This window comes from Pterocles gutturalis, unplaced genomic scaffold (genome assembly GCF_000699245.1).
Source record: "Pterocles gutturalis isolate BGI_N339 unplaced genomic scaffold, ASM69924v1 scaffold44871, whole genome shotgun sequence".
Taxonomy (NCBI): domain Eukaryota; kingdom Metazoa; phylum Chordata; class Aves; order Pterocliformes; family Pteroclidae; genus Pterocles; species Pterocles gutturalis.
Window position 1 is genome coordinate 419 of NW_010104586.1, and position 18856 is coordinate 19274.

Here is an 18856-nt window from a genome sequence, read left to right on the forward strand (position 1 = left end):
TTTTTGTGAAGCAGTGATAGGGATGCAAGTCATACAGACGAATTTGCTTTGCACTTTTCTTTGCTTATTTACACATATGCATGAGAAAACTATGGAGGCACACTCAGCCCTGTTACTGAAAATGTGTCCCTTGAGATCATAGCTTAGTATTGTGAAACTACTATATTTTTCAACAATTTTTTTAAAGTGAAAATTCATTCTTCAAATTACATTTAAAAAACATACAGTTGTTAATATATTCAGCTTTCATATTTACATATTTACTATAGTTTATCATGCAAATTCCTTGTGCTTGCCCTTATGTATTCTGACAGGGATATTATCGTGAACAATACACAACCAATTCTTACTGCAGGAATACAACAAATTTGGAATAAGAGAAACACAGAAACTGAACAAAAAGTTCATTTTTAAACATCCAGTATAGTTTCCTGAAAATAGAGATTTTTGTCATTTAGTCCATTTTTCCCATAGTTTGGACAGTCCTGTTTTAGAAGTTTCAAATGACAAGTTTCCTATGACCTTCTGTGGGAGTCTGTTTATACCTATAGAACTCCCCCTGCAAAGAAGTCTCTAGATTAACTTCTATCACATAATGACCTTATGCAGCCTACATCTCATCATGCCAAAAAGCTCTATTCTTAGCTGTCAGCACCAGTTTGACTGGCATCTTCAAACATAAATATCTTTCCATCATAGCGAGTATTTAATCATGGGGAACCTCATTTTTCAAATTATTCTGAGGTGCAGAGTAAAACCTCTGGGGCAGCATCTACTGTAGCTCTGGCAACTGCCACTCTCACTAAATTTTCATGAAGTAACTAAAAAATGTATGCAGCTTTAAACATCAAGTTAATATTTCATTTTGTTCCACGGTGAATGATTTACTTACAAGAGGAAAGGAACCATACTAACATAGCTCCCTGTTGCATCTCCATAACAGCTAACAGCAAAACCGTCAAATCCTCACAAAGTAGCAGAATGAACGTAAGAGCTCTTTTTTTCTTTTTTTTTTTGGTACAGCAGAAGTGTCAGAGCCTTACCTTGGCAGAGTGCTCCATGGTGACGACCACTTTGGTCTGTGCACTGGATACCAGGTCCATGGCACCTCCCATTCCTTTCACCATCTTACCCTAAAATTAAATTTTTAATGGAAATGTAACATTGTTACCATTAAAAAAAAAAAGAATAAGATATTGGCTGGAATTACAGGACAAGATATTCACCTTTTCGTCCACAGAAACCTCACCTATTAATTACCAGTGTATTCAAACAGTAACAGAGCCTCACCAGAACAAAAACAGCTGTCTCATTCTAGGCTCTATATGATGCAAATAAGAGAAGAATGATGAGTAGAATAAGGACCCACTGCCATGGCTGCTGCCCTGGGGTGTAACTTACATCGGAGTAGTACCATTGGCTTAATGGAAGCCCTGACACTGAGAAGCAATGAATTTAGTTCCAGTGGTTCTGAAGTTAGAAAAGCAAAGTGTTTACTCCCTCTTTGATAGAAATGTCATTACTTCCTCAAAAGAAATATTTGCTTATGAAATGTAGCAACAACAACATCTGAGCACTCTCCACCCTCCAGTTTAGGAAGTCATGGCTCATATCACTGTATTAGCACAAACTGATCTTTTTGTTCTATTCCAGGTGTCCGTGGATGTAATTTCGGAACAAAGGCAAATAAATGAATGTGGATCAGTATTCACTTCTGTTTATCCCTCAAACCAAGTAATGCTTTCTGCCTCTGCCACTCATTCTTCTCTTAAAGAGTGTCAGAATTGTATCTGTTATCACAGGAGCTGTATTACGGCTTGATGTTCAGCTACCTCTATTTCTACTTTCCGTAATGCTGCAGCATTCAACCCTTGCCTGCTTCCACCACCTTGAACTGAATACACCTGATCTTGGAAGGTAAGAGGCCCAGACTTGGTAGATTTCTGACAGGAAACAACCATAAGTATAAAGTCTCATCAGTATGAGCAGAGCAGTCATTTCTGGACAACAAGCACTAGACCTCAAAAACCAAACAAGGCAACAACCTCATATGCCACTCCAGAGTTGCTGAGGAGGGCAGAAACAGGAGTGGAGCATCAAGGCACCTGGATCATAGGGGAAGTTAGTAGGAAACATGAGGCAAGGAATTTTACAGATTAAAATAAATTAACTTCTGTTTCAAGTGTTTCGTGTTTGCTCTCTTTTGACTTGCTGTTATCTGTAATTAAAACAAATTATGGCCAGTAATACAATGTATGCTGTTTTATATTTAAAAAATAAAAGTATACCGTTAAATGACTAGGAAAAAGCTTTTTCCAGTATAAAGCTTTTCTCTTATACCTCCTTCTATCAGCTGTGTGATTCGGTATCTTACTAGCATCAGTACCTATGGTCCATGATATAAAACATATGGAAGAAACTTGTCGTGTTAAGCTGATAGGCCAGCAACTTATCAGTCTCCTGATCACTATGGTTTCTTCATCATAATGAAGGGAATACACACACACACATCTCCCCCCAAAATACTTTCTTCCTGTTTGCACAGTGAAGAATAAATCATGTCCTCCTATAACTATAAACAAGCCCCTTGCAACTTCTCAGGTCAGATTAATATTTATCACTTTAATTAACTTTACTACAAAATATTTCTTTGCAATTACAAACCTAAAAGGGATAAGATTTATCTCTGCCCTTAACTTCCTGGTACTGCTCAGGTCATTCTCCATCCTACCTGGAAATACCAAGCTCTTACAGAGACTGTAGTGACCTCTCATCTGCCTGCCAGAACCTCACTGAAAATATAATGCAGAACAGCTCAAGATGATGGATTATCTCCCCAGTAACTCAGAATATGTTTTCACTGAGGATTATGCTATCAATACACCTGTCCTGACAATGCCATTAGTTCATTTTTCAGGCTTTTTAGCTCTATTAACTAGTAAAGGGCTACAGCAACTAGGAAATATCTGAAGAAATTAGCGCCGGTGAAGGACAATGACAAATCTACTGCAGGAGAAGCTGTCACACAGGACTGTAAGAAGAGACTTCATCCCTTTGTGTATGCAGAAGCAGAAAAATGCCAATTAAGTTGAAGAGAAGGATTTAGGGACCTTTAAATTGCTACATCTGTGTCTTCTCTTTAGACAAACATAATCATCACTGTAGGGTGCCTGGTAAAGCAAATCAATTAAGCATTAACTCCAACTAGCCAAGTAATTACACGCTTTTACTTTGAGGAATATCCAAAGCATCAGAGCCTTACATCCCTCTCAGTGCATCTACCAAACTCTGACAACTTGCACTTTCCCCGACACCATAGTAGCATACGGGACAGCTGCATCCTAAATTTGAATTAAAATACTCAAGACTAAAAGCTTAATCCCCAAAAGACATTTTGTTTCTTTTTTCCTAGGATAAGCATGCAGACCAAAACAGTTTTGATATTAATAAACACTGTACATTTACAAGTAACAAGCAATTTGTTTAATAACCTATTTAATTGCATCTGACATAAGTCAGACTGTTTTATTTGAATACTTTGCATGTAATGTGCAGTCCATCATAAACATTTTCTCCTCCTGAAGACCACTTGCAACAGCCACTTCTGCTGTGAAATCTCAGAAAAAAACTAAATTTGGTTTGTGGTGCTGGATACTATCTGGAGTGGGAGCTATACATTTCTCTTCAAATAAATTGTGTTAATTTTTATATATTTTCAATTGAACAGGGCAAACTGAAGACAGTAAAACCATTCACTCCTCGTTACTTGGTAAGGCATTTAAGTGTAATGTCATAATCTGTACAAAGCTCAATTGTTTCAGACAATTCATTCAAAAAAAAAACAAAAACCAAAAAAAACAAACCAAAGAAAGAGGTATTTTAAGTAAGCAACTACTAAAGTACATTTGCAGGTTTCTTGCTTCTTCTTACCATGTTAGTAAGCCCCAGGGTTTGCATGTGCCCCCCCCCGCCATCCCCATTTATATATTTAAGATTATTTTTGTAAGTCGTAAATACAGAATTTGAAGGATTAGAACGCAGATGGAAATAAAAACTTCAATAATTTGATTTAGAAATTAATACCAGAGGACAGTCAAGGTGAAAATGTATACCCATTTGAAAAGGAGCTACTTCCCTCTTAGGAGTCCTTGCCCATGTTGCCAACCACCATAATACTATATTAAATAAATAGCATTTAGTTTGAAATTTATCTTTCCTTCCATTAAGTAAAAGAACTAATACATATGCCTCACAGTATGCTCAAAGTCAGTGAAACTACTATTTCAAAAACTCTTACAGAAGATAACGAATGCTACGAGTTTAAACTAAAGTCCTCACGCAGGCTTCCCTTTCAATCTGACCTTTCAGGCACCCCCCTGGAAGACTTTGAACAAGCTACCCAGGATGAGAGAGTAAAGATTTTAAGAACATCTGTATGATCTCTGACGACCACAGACACAGACTAGGCAGCAGGTACAGAATCCATCTCCAGCCTCAGCCTCCCTGTGAAAGGAAATAATTACGCCATGCCAGGGACATCTACTAAAATTTAGAGCAACTGGAACAGTATGAACTCCACAGAGAAAAGCAGAAATGAAGGCAATGAAGTGGATACAAGATACCTCCATCACCACCATTAACAGTGCTAACACTGCAGTCAAAAGAATGAACTTAGGACCCCTTGAAAGCTTTCTGATCTGCCCCTCTCTGCAGTGGTAGTTGTGCACTACTAACATACATTAGTCACACAGGTCTCCCTCGCTGTATAGGCACTGTGTATCTTCAACAGAAGTGCCAGCTTCAAATGACATGCACAGCACAAGCAAGATGGTCATCGTAGCCATATATAATTATTTAATAAAAGCATCTTGACAACTGTTGTGGGTTTAGATATGGTTGGTTTGGGTTTTTTTTTTTTTTCTGTTTGTTTGGATATTAGCACAGACCTTAGCTTTGTACAAAAAGATAGCAAACAGAAGGCAATATTAAAAAATGCATATGCATAAATCTAACTACATAAAAATGTAGATGGCAATAATTTGTACATTGCTAACAGTCCTCCCCAGTGTTTAAAGGAAAGGTATTTATAGTTGATTCTAAAATGAAAGCCACAACTCTTCCAGATCTCACATTCTATTTCTTCAGTGAAAAACACTGGATGAAAACTGTACCAAAAAAGATGGATAAACTTCAAGATCAAGTGTTCTGAAATGTACTTCTTTGTCCTATTTTCCACTGATTTTATGTCCTTACACAGCACAATAACAAAATTATTGTAATTATACTGTTAACTATAACAGATAGATTAGATTTTACTCCGAGAGTATGACCGAATAAACATTATCAAGAAACACTGGGAAATCATTAATGGGATTTTTGAATCAGTAGAGTTGGCAATGCAACAACACAACAAACAGTTAATACTGACTGAATGCAACAAAGCTGAGCACACTCTACACGCACAACAGAGTGAAGATATTTTTTAAAGGATGTCCAAAATGAAGATTTAGTTGTATGGCTTAGCCATACAGAAAATGACCTGATTTTCAAGAATGTTAACCAGGTATATCCTAACGTACACATAAAAAAAAGCAAACTAAATAACTTACACATAAAAAAAAGCAAACTTAATAACTAAGTATAAATTTTGAAAGAATGGAACCTAAGTTCTTAAGTGACTGATACTTCTTGGCAAAACGCAGCATATACAAATACATACACTAACTATATTTGTACTTTTACTTCCCATAACAAGACAATTAAGGCAGTACAACATACGTGCAAAGAAAGTTGGTCAAATTTTATTCCTTTATTCTTCCATAAAACTAACTTGAAATAACTGTTGTCAACAGATTCAAATGACTGAGTGAAATTAAACTGAATACACTGAGAAACTGCATATTAGGAGCAACTCAAAATGGTCTGTGACATGCTTCATTGAAATGGATTTACTTTACAGCAATGAACGTTATTTCAGTGTAATGGGACAGCTGAGCCTTCGATTTACCTTTGCATACCATTCCCAAAACACAGCATAGCAAGCAATAATTAAATATTACTGCCATGATAAAACTAGTCTCACTGGAAAGTGATGGTTCCATATTGTAGTCACAATTGTTAACCACTAGCCCACAGATCTTGAGTCTTTTGACATCTGCTTGTGTTTTTGAGACAGGCAGAATTTCTTCAGCTGCTCTCATTATACAGATGCCTAATGCATAGCTGCCACTTCCCACATTGAAAATATAAGAGAGTATGAATAAAATACCTACAGTGAATTCCTACATTCTTTCCATGCAGTCTGAACAGAAATAAACACAAATAGAACTTACAGAAAAAGCCCTCAAAAAGGTGGAAGTAGAGCTAACACCATAGGCTCCCCTTCTCCTTTGAGGCTCCCAGACTCTTCCAACGGTGGTAATTATGTGCTGCGAGGGCTCTGCAGGGATTCCAGGCATGTGTTTGTTGGGAGATAAGCAGTAAACTGATATAGTACCACAGGTTTCATTCCAAGACACCTGTCTGCAAAAACCTAGTATTGCTTCATATTAAAATAATATCCCATTGAAATGCAGATTTCCAAGGAGACTCTAGTTAACTGCAGGTCCTATACTTGCCCTTTGTTCAACCACTACTGTATAAACCCTACTCAGCCATGTCCTAGACATCAGATTATTTCACATTATTACTAAGAGAAACCCAGTCACTGAGCATAATTAACCTGCGTATTTTCTATTCATACAGAATTTGGCTAATTTGTAGTGCTTACTTCATTTTATGGTACAACTTGAAACAAAACCCTGTCAGCTGGATTCACTCAGTGCAACAGAAATACTAGAAGCAGAAGGTTACTAGATGGCGTGTTTGATTCAAAATTAAAATAAGCCTTGTGCAGAGACACCCCTACTCAAGCAAAATGGCAAACAGCCGTCAACAGGGCTCCTTGGAGAAGACCTACAGTGCTCTCAGGCATTTAGGGATATGTGTCCTTTCTCCCATCATTAAAAATGATAATTTCAAGTCAGAAGAGCCCTCTGCTCTCAGATTGGGCACTACAACTAATAATTAAAAACAAAACCAAAAATCCCTCCTGCATACTCACATACTCAGCGGGTCTCCGCCAGTTTACTTCCATTTTTAAAACGTCTCTACCAATGAACATGCAGCTCATCTCACAGTCAAAGTGTCCAAAACTGTTCAAAAGATGTACTTTGAAGCTCTGTAAAAAAACTACCAATAATGTAAAAAAATTATATTCCTAATGCCTTAGGTTATGCTGACCTCTACAGATGGTAAATTAAAAGATCTATTACTAAATTTGAATTGGGTTTCCTCATGTCTTTTTTTGATAGTCTTCTTTGATAAAGCTTAGAATTTTCGTATTGTTTTTTACTTTCAATGTATACCATTATTAATGCTTTAATCCATTAGGTTTGGCTACTCCAAGTCAGAGCATTGAAAATTAAGGCCACCGCCTCTAAAATTCAAGGATTAGTTTTTCCTTTTCCAAGAATGATCCAGATGTATGTATCCAAACCACAACACCTGGCACAAATTACATCACCCCCTAACTGCATTACCTTAGCTATCAAAACATGTATTTTATACTCCAGCAGAAGACTATACAAAGCTAGAGTTAATTTTCTTGCTCAAAAATGCATTTGGTTTCTATTGTTTGTAAGGAACAGGGATGTTAAATACTATCAGTCGTGGTACTGTCCCTGGGGCTGCTGCTTGTTAACTGAACTGCTGGCCACCAGGCTTTGAGTATAGAGGTTTAGGAAACTGTCAGCTTCCATGGCACCTCTGGGTGTATACTGTCTGCCCTCATGGACTTTGATAGGACATGGATAGGACAACGGGGAATGGTTTTAAACTAAGACAGGAGAGGTTTATGTTAGAGATTAGGAGAAAGCTTTTCACACAAAGGGTGGTGGCACACTGGAACAGGTTGCCCAGGGAGGTCGTGGATGTCCCATCCCTGGAGGCATTCAAGGCCAGGCTGGATGTGGCTCTGAGCAGCCTGGTTTAGTGATTGGCGGCCCTGCATATGGCGGGGGGGTTGAAACTAGATGATCACTATGGTCCTTTTCAACCCAGGCCATTCTATGATTCTATGATTCTGTGACTTACACATGTCCAGCTTACTTAGTTCTCAGTCCTCTTCTATGGTGGGTTTTGTTTTGACCTGTGCCCAGCCTCTGATACATGCCACAGCAGCAACCACAATTGTGTACCTTCCATTCAGAAGGCTGTAGAAAACATAGCGAGGTGTAGCCACCAGAAAGACAGCAGAAACTGTTTCATAAAATGCTTCCATTCTGAGGGTGTCAGAAAGTCACTGGTAGAAAGGTACTACAAATAAAGTAAGAACAGGCAGGGAGATATGCAGTCAACCCCACAACTTTTAAAATCCCAAGTGAAACAATTTAAACTGCACAGGAGTCAGGACCACTGTGGCAGTGGATGCTTGTGCTGCTGTTCTGTAGAAGCAGCGAATCTGCCCCACTAGCAGCAATTTCTGACAGTAGCTTGAGAGACACAGAGACAGGTCAGATACTGTGTCCTTCACTCACACAGTGAAACATGGCTCCATCCAGTAGGTCCCAGATGCCACGGGCTCCCATCTGCTCTAGCCCATCTGCACTACTCCATGGCCATGGCCTCAGCATTCCTCTTTCACCTCTCTTGGCCACCTTCTCGCAGCTGCACTCTGTTCCCAGGGGCTCCTCAGAAATTTGCCACCTCCCTTCCCAGAAACCCTCTTGTTAGTTGGAGAAATACCAAAAGGAGGAAGACAAAAAGTCATTAAGTAGTAGCTTAATGGAATAAAACTAGCAATAAATGCCAGTGTTTAGGAAGTAACTTCTGCCTAAGCAAACAGCATTGCTTACTGCACGTGGTTAAAATATTCTCACCCTCTTCCTCCTTTACTCGTGGGATTTTCCTCTCCATTAGAAATCAGCAGATAAGGTTGAAGACAGGGCTGTAATTATTGCAATGAGCCTTCCTTAGCTCGGTTCCTAATAATAAGTGCAAGTAAATACACACATGCATGCACTAGGGCTCAAGTGTTATCACACTCTCATGGAACAGAAAGGATAGCTTCACAATGGTACTTATTCAAAACAGGAAATTTAGAGTTATTACTTGCCTCTGAAATAATGGCAAATACCATCAATCCAGGAACCCCAAAGCTACAGCATGTAAGAAATACTTTAACCACAACTGAACACAAAGCTTAGTGAAAAATATGATAATAAAATACAGCTTAAAGTTTCCTCACACTGTGAGCTTCCAGCAAAGTCAATCCTTGTATTACACCACACAAATCTTGTGACTAAAAAAAGATGCATCTTGGTCATAATCCAACTTAAACTGAGGATAAAATATCTTATTTACATGAAAAGCCAGAAGATTTTAATGCCTATGTGCTGGGCAATCCCATTTTTAAAACCTTACTGTAGAACAGTAATAACACATCAGAAAAGCAGATTAAGATTTATCTGACTAAAGGACCTTTAAACAAAGTAACCAAAGGGAAATTATTGCTGACTGGAAAGGCTCCTGGCTGGGTTCATGGAGCATCATCAGGCATATTTACTCACAAGTAAATACAAACTCACTGCAAAGGAAATTTGCAGACAGCCAAAGGCTAGTAAGAGTGGCATCAGACAAGCTTTACACAGTCCACTAAATACACTTGGAGAATATCTGTGGAAACTATCTTGATTTTGAAGTTTATCTAAATACAGCAAAAGTTGAAGCTTCACTGCTTTCTCTAAAGTAACTGTGTATGTACCCTGAGCAAAAATTTAATTTTTGATTCAATAGTTAAACATCAAAACCTACTTAATTGCATGCAATACAGATGCATGTAGTTTATCAAGTTTAGAAAATGCTTGTTAAGCATGACTAATTTTGTTAAACATGGAAAAGACAGAACTATGAAAAACAACAAAAAGTTGGCATGAGAAAATTGCAAGACATGTTGATTGTAACTGCAAGTTTTAATTTAAAAAGAAAACATCCAGCAACTTTATTTACAAATACCATAATGAATAATAACCCTAAACACTGCTTGCTAGAAAGCTTTGGAACATAGCAAGAAAATCCTCAGAAAAGACAATGGGAGTGGAGGCCAAAATAAAAATAAAACTGGAAATATAGCACAGGAGGCTTTTTTAAAAACAACAACAATAGCAAAAACCAAAAGATCCACCTCAAGTAAAACAAAACCAAGCACGAAAACAAGTGGTGAATTGCCACAGTTCATGACATTGCTTTTCAAGAATGCACGCTCTAGTGAATAGCTTTTAGATTCATCACAGGTGTAACTGCATGAAATTGTATACCAATACGGTCAAGTTGAAATTACTGGGAATTTTGGGGATTAAAATCTATCCACTGATTATTCAGGAGTGCCTTTTTTCAAACATTTCAGCTTCATGAGCTCTCACTAGAGGTGCATTTTTGCTGGTTTAATAGGAATACTTTAGAGCAGGAATTTTTATTTATTACTTGCTCACTAGGGTATTATGAAGAATACTTCTCTTGCTGCTTCAATTTACAACAGCAACAAAAAAGCAAACAACTCAATTCTTCCTGCCTAAATCCAAACCATACCCTTCTGTTTTCTAACAGGCCTTTCAGAAACAGCTTGAGTAAACAGAAGGCTTTACCAGGTGCAGGAACATTTAACACTGCTTTTGTAGGACCAAATTATTGTCAAAGAAGAAAATATCAGAACTCAAGTAATCTTGAATATAAAGCATAGTCTAGGGACACCTTTATATAGTGACTCTCATTTTGCAAAAGTACAAAGAGAATGTCAATCTAAGGCAACCCAGCTAAACAAAACCTAAAATTTATCTGACAATTGAAACAAAAAGATGCATAGATTAAAACAATCTTGAACTTGTGCCTATAAGAAAATCCATAAATACTATCTACAAAAAAACCCCAGAGTTTATAACAACCTACCTTTAAATAATTTTTCTAGGCTATCTTCAAAATTTTCACAGAGAATGTAATAATTCAGAACAATTTTTAAAACCCACTATGTTAGCAAGTAATTTCTACTTGTACAAAATACCACAGCCACCACAACTTAGGTTAAGGAAGTGCTTAAATTACTCAAGCTTTCAACTCCTTGAAAACCTACATTATTATAATTTTGCCTTGGTTCAAACAGCAAACCTAGGGTTACAAACGTAATTTGATTTATCCTTTATATTTCAAGGTGTGTGGGGGTTCCTCCATAGAGACTGGTTTCATTATTTTGTATTCTAGTGACAAGTTCTTGTAACTTCAGATGAAAAAATAAGTTCTTAATCACATTTGAGGAGACCAAAAATTTTAGCACAAATCTGGAATTGGAGAATGCAAAGCTAACCAGTATTACCTTAAAGCACTTCATATTTGGGACTCCTACAGTATATCTGACCATCAGATTAGGTTCAAACACAGAGTTCTACCAAAAGACACAAAACAGCAATAGAAGAGCGCACACAGGATTTCAGAGTGATGCACTAACAGCAGCATCAATTTCCAGACCCCATTTTCCACAATTGGATGATACAGCAAGTAGAAAGGAGTCTCTAAAAATCTTGCACTTGTATCACTGGGGTCTGAAAAGATATAGGTAGCACTTGTCCATCTGTTCTCAGTTATGTGACCACAAAACCAGGTTGTACTGTGCGAAGAACATCTAAGGAAGACTCTTTTCTTAGGGACTTATCTCCTATGCGCCACATTCCAACCTTGCCATAACCCTTTCACATCCCCTACAACCACTCACACAGACACCTGGAATAGCTCTTCAGATAACCCTCTCTCCTATGTCTTTGCCCCCTCTTGCCACAAGCAGTTTATGCTCAAGCCACAGCTCCATGACTTCTGCTCCCAGGCCTGCTGGAGAAGTCACACAGACTGCTGGGCTCAGCTAACGCTACTCCAAGAGACAGAACATTCATTTGGGACTTTCCTCCTCTACCCAGCTTTCCATTTTCAGACTATTGAGACCTTTAGCACTGCTCAGACAGATAGAATTATGCTTCATTATGTCAAACCATGCTAAAAAGAAAATTTGTTTCTAGACATGTCTGATATAACTGTATCAGAAAGTACCATACTGAAAGCCATTAAAAATACCAAACTTGTAAATCGTGAGAAACATACCTATGTTGTTTAATGTTATAACATACACTGTGTTCAAAAAATGGCTTAATGTCATCAGCTGCCTAAATCATACTGGGATTAGCTTATATTTCTGGGGTTGAAACCTGAAGGACTACTTGGTAAATCCAATAGTATTGCTTCCTTCTAGATGTATTAAAAATGGCTATGCTGCAATCCTTTGATAGGCACACTAAGAAAAATAATGCAGACTTTTAAAAAATAATTTTATTATAAGCTACATGCTATCTTACACCTTCCTTCAACTTCTTGCTCCAGGTACAACTATACAAGAGTTGTCACTCTCAAGAGAAAGCATCAGTCCTCAGCAAAAAAACTTGTGACAATTGAAAGGCATAGACCAAAGATGAAGGAAAAAGGCTTACAGAAATTATGTTTAGCTTTTTGCAATGCTTAGCACAAGCATAATTTTAGAGGGCTGACTCCTGATAATCAATTGCTTGGTGCCAGCAGTACACAGGAAAGCCTGTTAACCTTAAAGCTGTACATATCATTTATTTTAATGCTCACAACCCCCATTCTGCTTCAGCCCTTTTCTCCTTTGCCTGACCCTCAGCTATGTTTATATCATCCTAAATATAGTGCACTGCCAGTAGTACAAACACCTACTTACAGGAATCATCCAGTTGGCCAGGTCACCATACTTAGACACCTGCATAGCTCCAAGCATTGTCAAATCAACATGGCCTCTGGTGACAGAAAGTGTGTAATTAGTATAACATGTTCAAGTAACAGCCCACAAATCTTAACAAGCTTTTGTTCACATTCTCATTACATCAATGTAAAAACCGGTGGCATACCACAGAGGCAGCAACCCTTTTGTCACACATGTTGTTTTTCCTGTCTAGATGTATTGCTGATAAAAATTTTTGTGTCTGCCTACTGAGCCCCAGAAATGTTAGCACTTTTGTCTGGTTTTGGTTAATTGCATGCACAGTCAATCAGCTCTGAACTCATACTTTGAAGTGCACTCTTTCACATATTTACATGCACTCATTATCTTTTCAGAGCCATTAGGATTTAGTGTTTGTTTGCATCCAATCTCCTTCCCGAAAAACAAACAAAAAACAGGTGCAGACAGTGAATTTCCATTAGGGAGAGGGAATGAGGATCACCAAGCAAAGAAATATACAGAGTACAAGTACAGATTAGATACTTGGAAATGACCAAAAAGTAGGTGTTAAAACATAGTTATAAATGTGTTTATATATGGCCAGGTGGTGGTAGACAGGAACATCACTACGGTATCTATTAGTTACAGTGTTTTTCTATTTCCAAGAGCCAGACCTAACCCTCTGCAAACCATCACTGATTAAGTCCATGATCATTTTACAGGTTGTTAAATGCTAACCACATTTCAAAGAATTACTAATGAGTTCAGTCACTGACTCATTTTATTTTCATGTTTCAAAAAATCAGGGTTTGTGTTGTTACGTACCCTCTTATCATTGCAAATGATTCATCACTAGAGAAATAGGAAGAACCTGGAAGAACAGTGACTGTCTCCTTACCTGTAAAAGAAATAAGCTACAGTGTGTATGTATGTATTTTGTCTCTTTGACACATGAAGTCACAGCTACTAACCAAGAAATAAGGGTTTTTAATCAAATTCATTTGGATTCTGTAAAACCATGGACCTGCTTATACTTACTATGTCACATGCAAACTTAATCGATCAATTGCAAAGCGGTTTGTGGGTTTTCAGTGACAGGATTGCCTGCTCTTTGACCATCAGCAGTTCCACTTAAGACATCACTGACACCAGAGGCTAAGAAATACCTGTAGACTTCAGCTTTCTGCTTTATCCATAGAAAAAGTGCGAGGTAACTCTTTTGAAACAAAGAAAGTGCATCTTCAGGAGACAGAGAGGTTGCAAGGAAGAGTGAGCTGACCAGACTGAACACTCTATAGAGATAATGATGTAGAACACAGAAAAATAAAAGAGATATCTAGTCTAATCTTGCTTTGTTACAGTGCACAAGAAAACGTGCTTCTGTGTGCTGTACTTTTCTCTGCACAATGCTTGGGTCAAGCAATGGAGCACACATGGAAGTGTCTTATTTTGACTCTGTCTCTTTCCTCTCTTGCCAGCCCTTTGAATCAGTCTAAGCAGCAACCATGTGTACAGAGTGCCTCTTGAAAGGCATAAGAAACACAGCCAAAGGTGAAATTATAAACCAAGCATGGGAAGCTTGAGAGAAAAAAACAAAACAAAACCAAAAACAAAAACAAAATACTTCAGCATCAGATGACATTGTGAAGAAAAAGTTAGTGTAACAAGACAGGAGAAGAGGAATTAAACATCATTAAACAGTTTCCAGAACACAGGGAAAAAGAGACAACGATGTTAGCTAAGGATGGGAAGAGGGAAGGAAACACTGTAGGGAAGCTAAAATAGAGATCTCAGTCACATGTTTTAATTTGTTTGGTTCACTTGATGTGCATTATATGACAAGACGTTGTATGGAAATTAAATTTTGACACACAAAATAGTACAGAATTAAGGTCATACAAGTGGTCTTGGAGTCTGATCACAAGAATTTACCACGCAAACATTCAGAACCGCTGAGACTGCCTGAACTGTCTTTCCCTGCCAGGCACCCACCTAAGAGAGGGGGAGAGAGGACATCGCCTGCAAGCAGCAACATGGAGCGAGAACACTAGGATAAAGTGACAAGCTCAATGTTGAGAAGAAAGTGGCACAGGCTGAGGACCACAGAATAATGCAGCAAGAGCACTGCATTGCCCACTTCTTGAAAATGCTCTCAGGAAGTCAGTACTTGTAAATATTTCTGCTATAAGACGGAAGTCTACCTTTCAATTACAGTAAAGATAAGCTTCATGTGAGACATGCAGAAAATGGGACCAAAAAAATGGAAACCTATTTCAGAGAAATACAATTACATTTGCACATAAAAACTTGGCAAAAGCCTGAACTGGGAATACATTTTGAAACTGTGGACTTTGGGGGCTGATACCATACCATTCCAGTCTATGAATGTGAACAGAATTAAATTCCATTCCTTTGACACTTAGCTTCTCTTTTCTTCACCTTTATTTTTAAATTTGGTTGGAAAGCATCTACAGTGGTTTTAATCAAACTAAGTGTCAGAGGGATTTAGCAGTTTCTGTGTGTTTCAACAAAGATAAAATATTAATTTTGACCGTAGACCTGAGGTCCACCTATCCTGTGTCCCGGCTACTGCTGCTTCAGAGGAAAATGTGAAGGTGCTTAACACTGAAGTATCAATACTAAAGTAATCTGATTTCCATGTTGCATTCTAACCTCTTATGTTTGCTTAATCCCTGCAAGATTAGCTCTTCAAAAATATTTATCAACCATAAACAACAATTTAAGATCATCTTGACATCCATATAAAAGCACAATAATTTTTCAGAGTATTTATCAAGTTCTTGGGTATTTTTTTTCCATCATCACTTTGCTGACGTGTTCATTCCAAATACATCCATATCAGAACCCAAGTTCTAATATGCATGCATATAATTTCACCTTTTCTAATAAATGGTCTTCATTCTAAATATTTTTTTCCTTCCAATTACATCTTCAATAATTTATTTAAAAAAAAAACCAACAATGCCTCAATTTTAGTTCAAGCATTAACACAGCTGTCATGTGTCTCTGACGTTTTCCTTCATACAGTGTATCACAACAGCTACCTAACTACTGGTGAAATGCTGGACTCAATTAGTTAATAATTTATTCTTTCAAATCAGAGAATGGCCTTAAATAACTCCTTATTTAAAACGTGATACTGAAACAGGGGCAATAACATAGTAGTATGAGAATGGTATCAATTAGTCAAGCCAGGCAGCAAATGTTTCAAGTCCACAAACAACTCTGGACTGCACCTGATATTAAATTAAAAACTTTTTTTATGTCAGTACTTTATCTTCTTTAACTTTTCAGAGTTTAACTGTACTTGCTAACAGCGGTTGAGAAAGTTACTGTCTATATAGACACATACATACATACATACCCAGACATATATGTGTGTATATGTATAAACAAAAAATACGAAATGCACAGGCTTTCCATTTTAAAAAAAACCCACCTCTAAGATGTCAGATATGGGTCTACAACCTACACCATTAACACCACTGAGAATTCATAATGTGCCATGGCCTACTTCTGTTTGTCACAATGCAATACATAGGTGTAATTTTACATGGAAACAGAGAAATGGATACACACACAACTTTCCATGAAGAAAACAAAAATTAGAGAGATCTGATAAACTGTAAAAAGCATAAGTTTTTACATTCAATGGCTGCTTCTGAGGTGGAATGTCCCAAAACAGCCGGGCAAAAAAAGCACGTGGGGACTGGCATTCCTCTCCGTAAAGTGGTAAAAGGCACGGCCTGTAGCAGAGCCCTCCACTGTGCCAGGTCCCTTTTGGGGGTTCCTTCCCCCTGCCCTGGTTACTGCTCTCTCTCCAAATGCAAATGAGTTGCATTTCTGGCAACTCACTAGCCAGGAAGAACCAAGGCCAGTATATACAGGACGTTTTAAAACATGTCCCAAACAAACCACTGAAAACCATTCTCTAGAAAACACAAGGTAAAAAGCAGCAAGAAAACAAATTCATATTTGCATATAGGCTTCATAAAATAATCTCACTTCTGGTAAGGCCTTTACTGCCTGGCCTGGAAGAGAGTTTCCCTCAGTAGTGACTAAAATGCATCAAAGCATAAGCTTTCTAACTGGAATACTAAACACTTCCATTGATCAAAAACAAACTTCACTTAAAAGAAGACAAATACATTAACACTTATAAGTAAATAATACAGAAGTCTGGGTTCAAATTCTGAATCAAAATAAAATTTTTAGATGAGCAATGAATAATCATTTTCCATAAATTAAATTTATTTAAAAGACCTTACCTGCGTTAATCAGGTCTGGATCTACTTCATTTTCAAGTGGATAAGGACCCTGACAACAACACAGACATATGTTAGCTTTATATTAAAACACCTTTGGGATACAATTAATAACTGCTTTATTATTTCTAATGCTTATTACCAAAAACAGATCACCACAGACATGTATTTTTTTTTCTTTAGCTGAACATTATCCCTGACCATACAAGCCACAATTTAACATCAGCTATCAGGACTGACACACACATTGTTAGAGGCTGTTAGAATTACAAAATAACCAAGAACTAAGTGTGTTGCTTGGTTTGAGTGACAAGATATTTTTCAGAAAAAGGTATGCAGGTGCAACTTCAAAAAGAGCCACATGACAGTGAAAATAATATTCACTTTAAGCTTCATTTAAAATTATGTTTTATAAGGCTTACAAGGCTTGGTCTTGCAAACTACTGAAGGTTTTGACTCCTTCCAGCAAAACATGTACTTAAGAACACACTTAGTAAAGTAGCAGTATAATCCTGAAATGAGCACTTCCTTAAAAAATTCCCTGCACTATAATGAGAATTTTAGGATCATGCAGTATGGTATATATTTGAGTATGATTTTTAGTAAAATTATGATCAGGTTGGCGGTGGGTGGGGAATAAAACCCAGCCACTGCAAAGTACGTACACTGCAGTTAAGCGATCAGGAGATATTCTTACCAAACCCAGGACTCCATTTTCACTCTGTAAGTGAACCGTTATGTCTGGACTGATGAAGTTACTGGCCAACAGTGGGATTCCAATACCCAGATTAGCTGAAGGGAATTGGTTAAGGCACAAACAGGAACACACTTACTGTAAACTAGTAAATGAAAAAAAGGTTACCGTTGTACTATCAGATTGGAACTGTTCTCTTCACAAACACTTTGATTTTTAGTTAGATGGCTCACACTTGTGATGAATTATTTTGCCATTTGGACTGCCTAATTGGATTCTTTCAAATGCTTTACATGATTAGAAAACCACAGTGCAAGTAAGCTTCATTTCCAACTTACATAACTTTTTACAGAAATTCTTGCAAAACATTCAACTACTAACAAATTCTTCAATTATGCCTGGATAAAAATCTCCAGGTTGCCTATACCTTAACATCCCATCCATTTCAAGAGGGGGTTAATAAAACGAGAGAATCCCAGGCTCTGGAAAAGACAGTGAGCATGGTAATTAGCCTGTCTTGAACAAAACAGCTGCAGTTGTTATTTTAGTGAGCTATTCACTTTAGCCTATAGCACAGCTGAAGGATACCATACATGCCATCCTCAAACTCTAAAGCAGCCCGTCTGATGATCCTCTCCCTCAGATTGTCTCCTTGTTTTTGTTTGGCTTTGGAGTCTTCAGGCTTTCGGATTGATAAGCGCTGCAAAAGAAGAAGTAATCATAAGTAAAGATTAGAATCCAGATTCTTGCTTCTCAAGACACAAAAGCCTGATTTGTGATTGCACTGAGATGCTTGTCTAAGAATAATGTTATTTGTCCATCTCCTGCAAAAACCAACCTTTTATTCTACCAGTTCAAGCTTATCTAAGCCAATGGAGTAATCAAATATCCCCAATGATAGCCTTAGAACAAAATGTTATTTCTTTTGTCTGAGTTGCCACGGCTGAGAGATTACACGATACACAGACAACTGGTTAAGAAGGCATCAAGCATTACTGAAAATACTAGGAAGTCTGAGATTCATCACCCCAGAGATACCTAAATAGATTTGTAAAATGCCAGCAT

General features: G+C 37.6%; 1 protein-coding gene across 1 annotated transcript; it reads right to left on the reverse strand.

Annotated features, from left to right (window-relative positions):
- Positions 1-1043: 1043 nt before the first annotated feature.
- LOC104471682 (succinyl-CoA:3-ketoacid coenzyme A transferase 1, mitochondrial-like) lies at positions 1044-18491 on the reverse strand (the record flags this gene model as incomplete). Its single annotated transcript, XM_010087111.1, has 6 exons — positions 1044-1133; positions 12812-12887; positions 13637-13709; positions 17101-17149; positions 17795-17889; positions 18380-18491. Coding segments are annotated over 6 exons (495 nt in total), but the record flags the coding sequence as incomplete, so codon positions are not given.
- Positions 18492-18856: the final 365 nt, after the last annotated feature.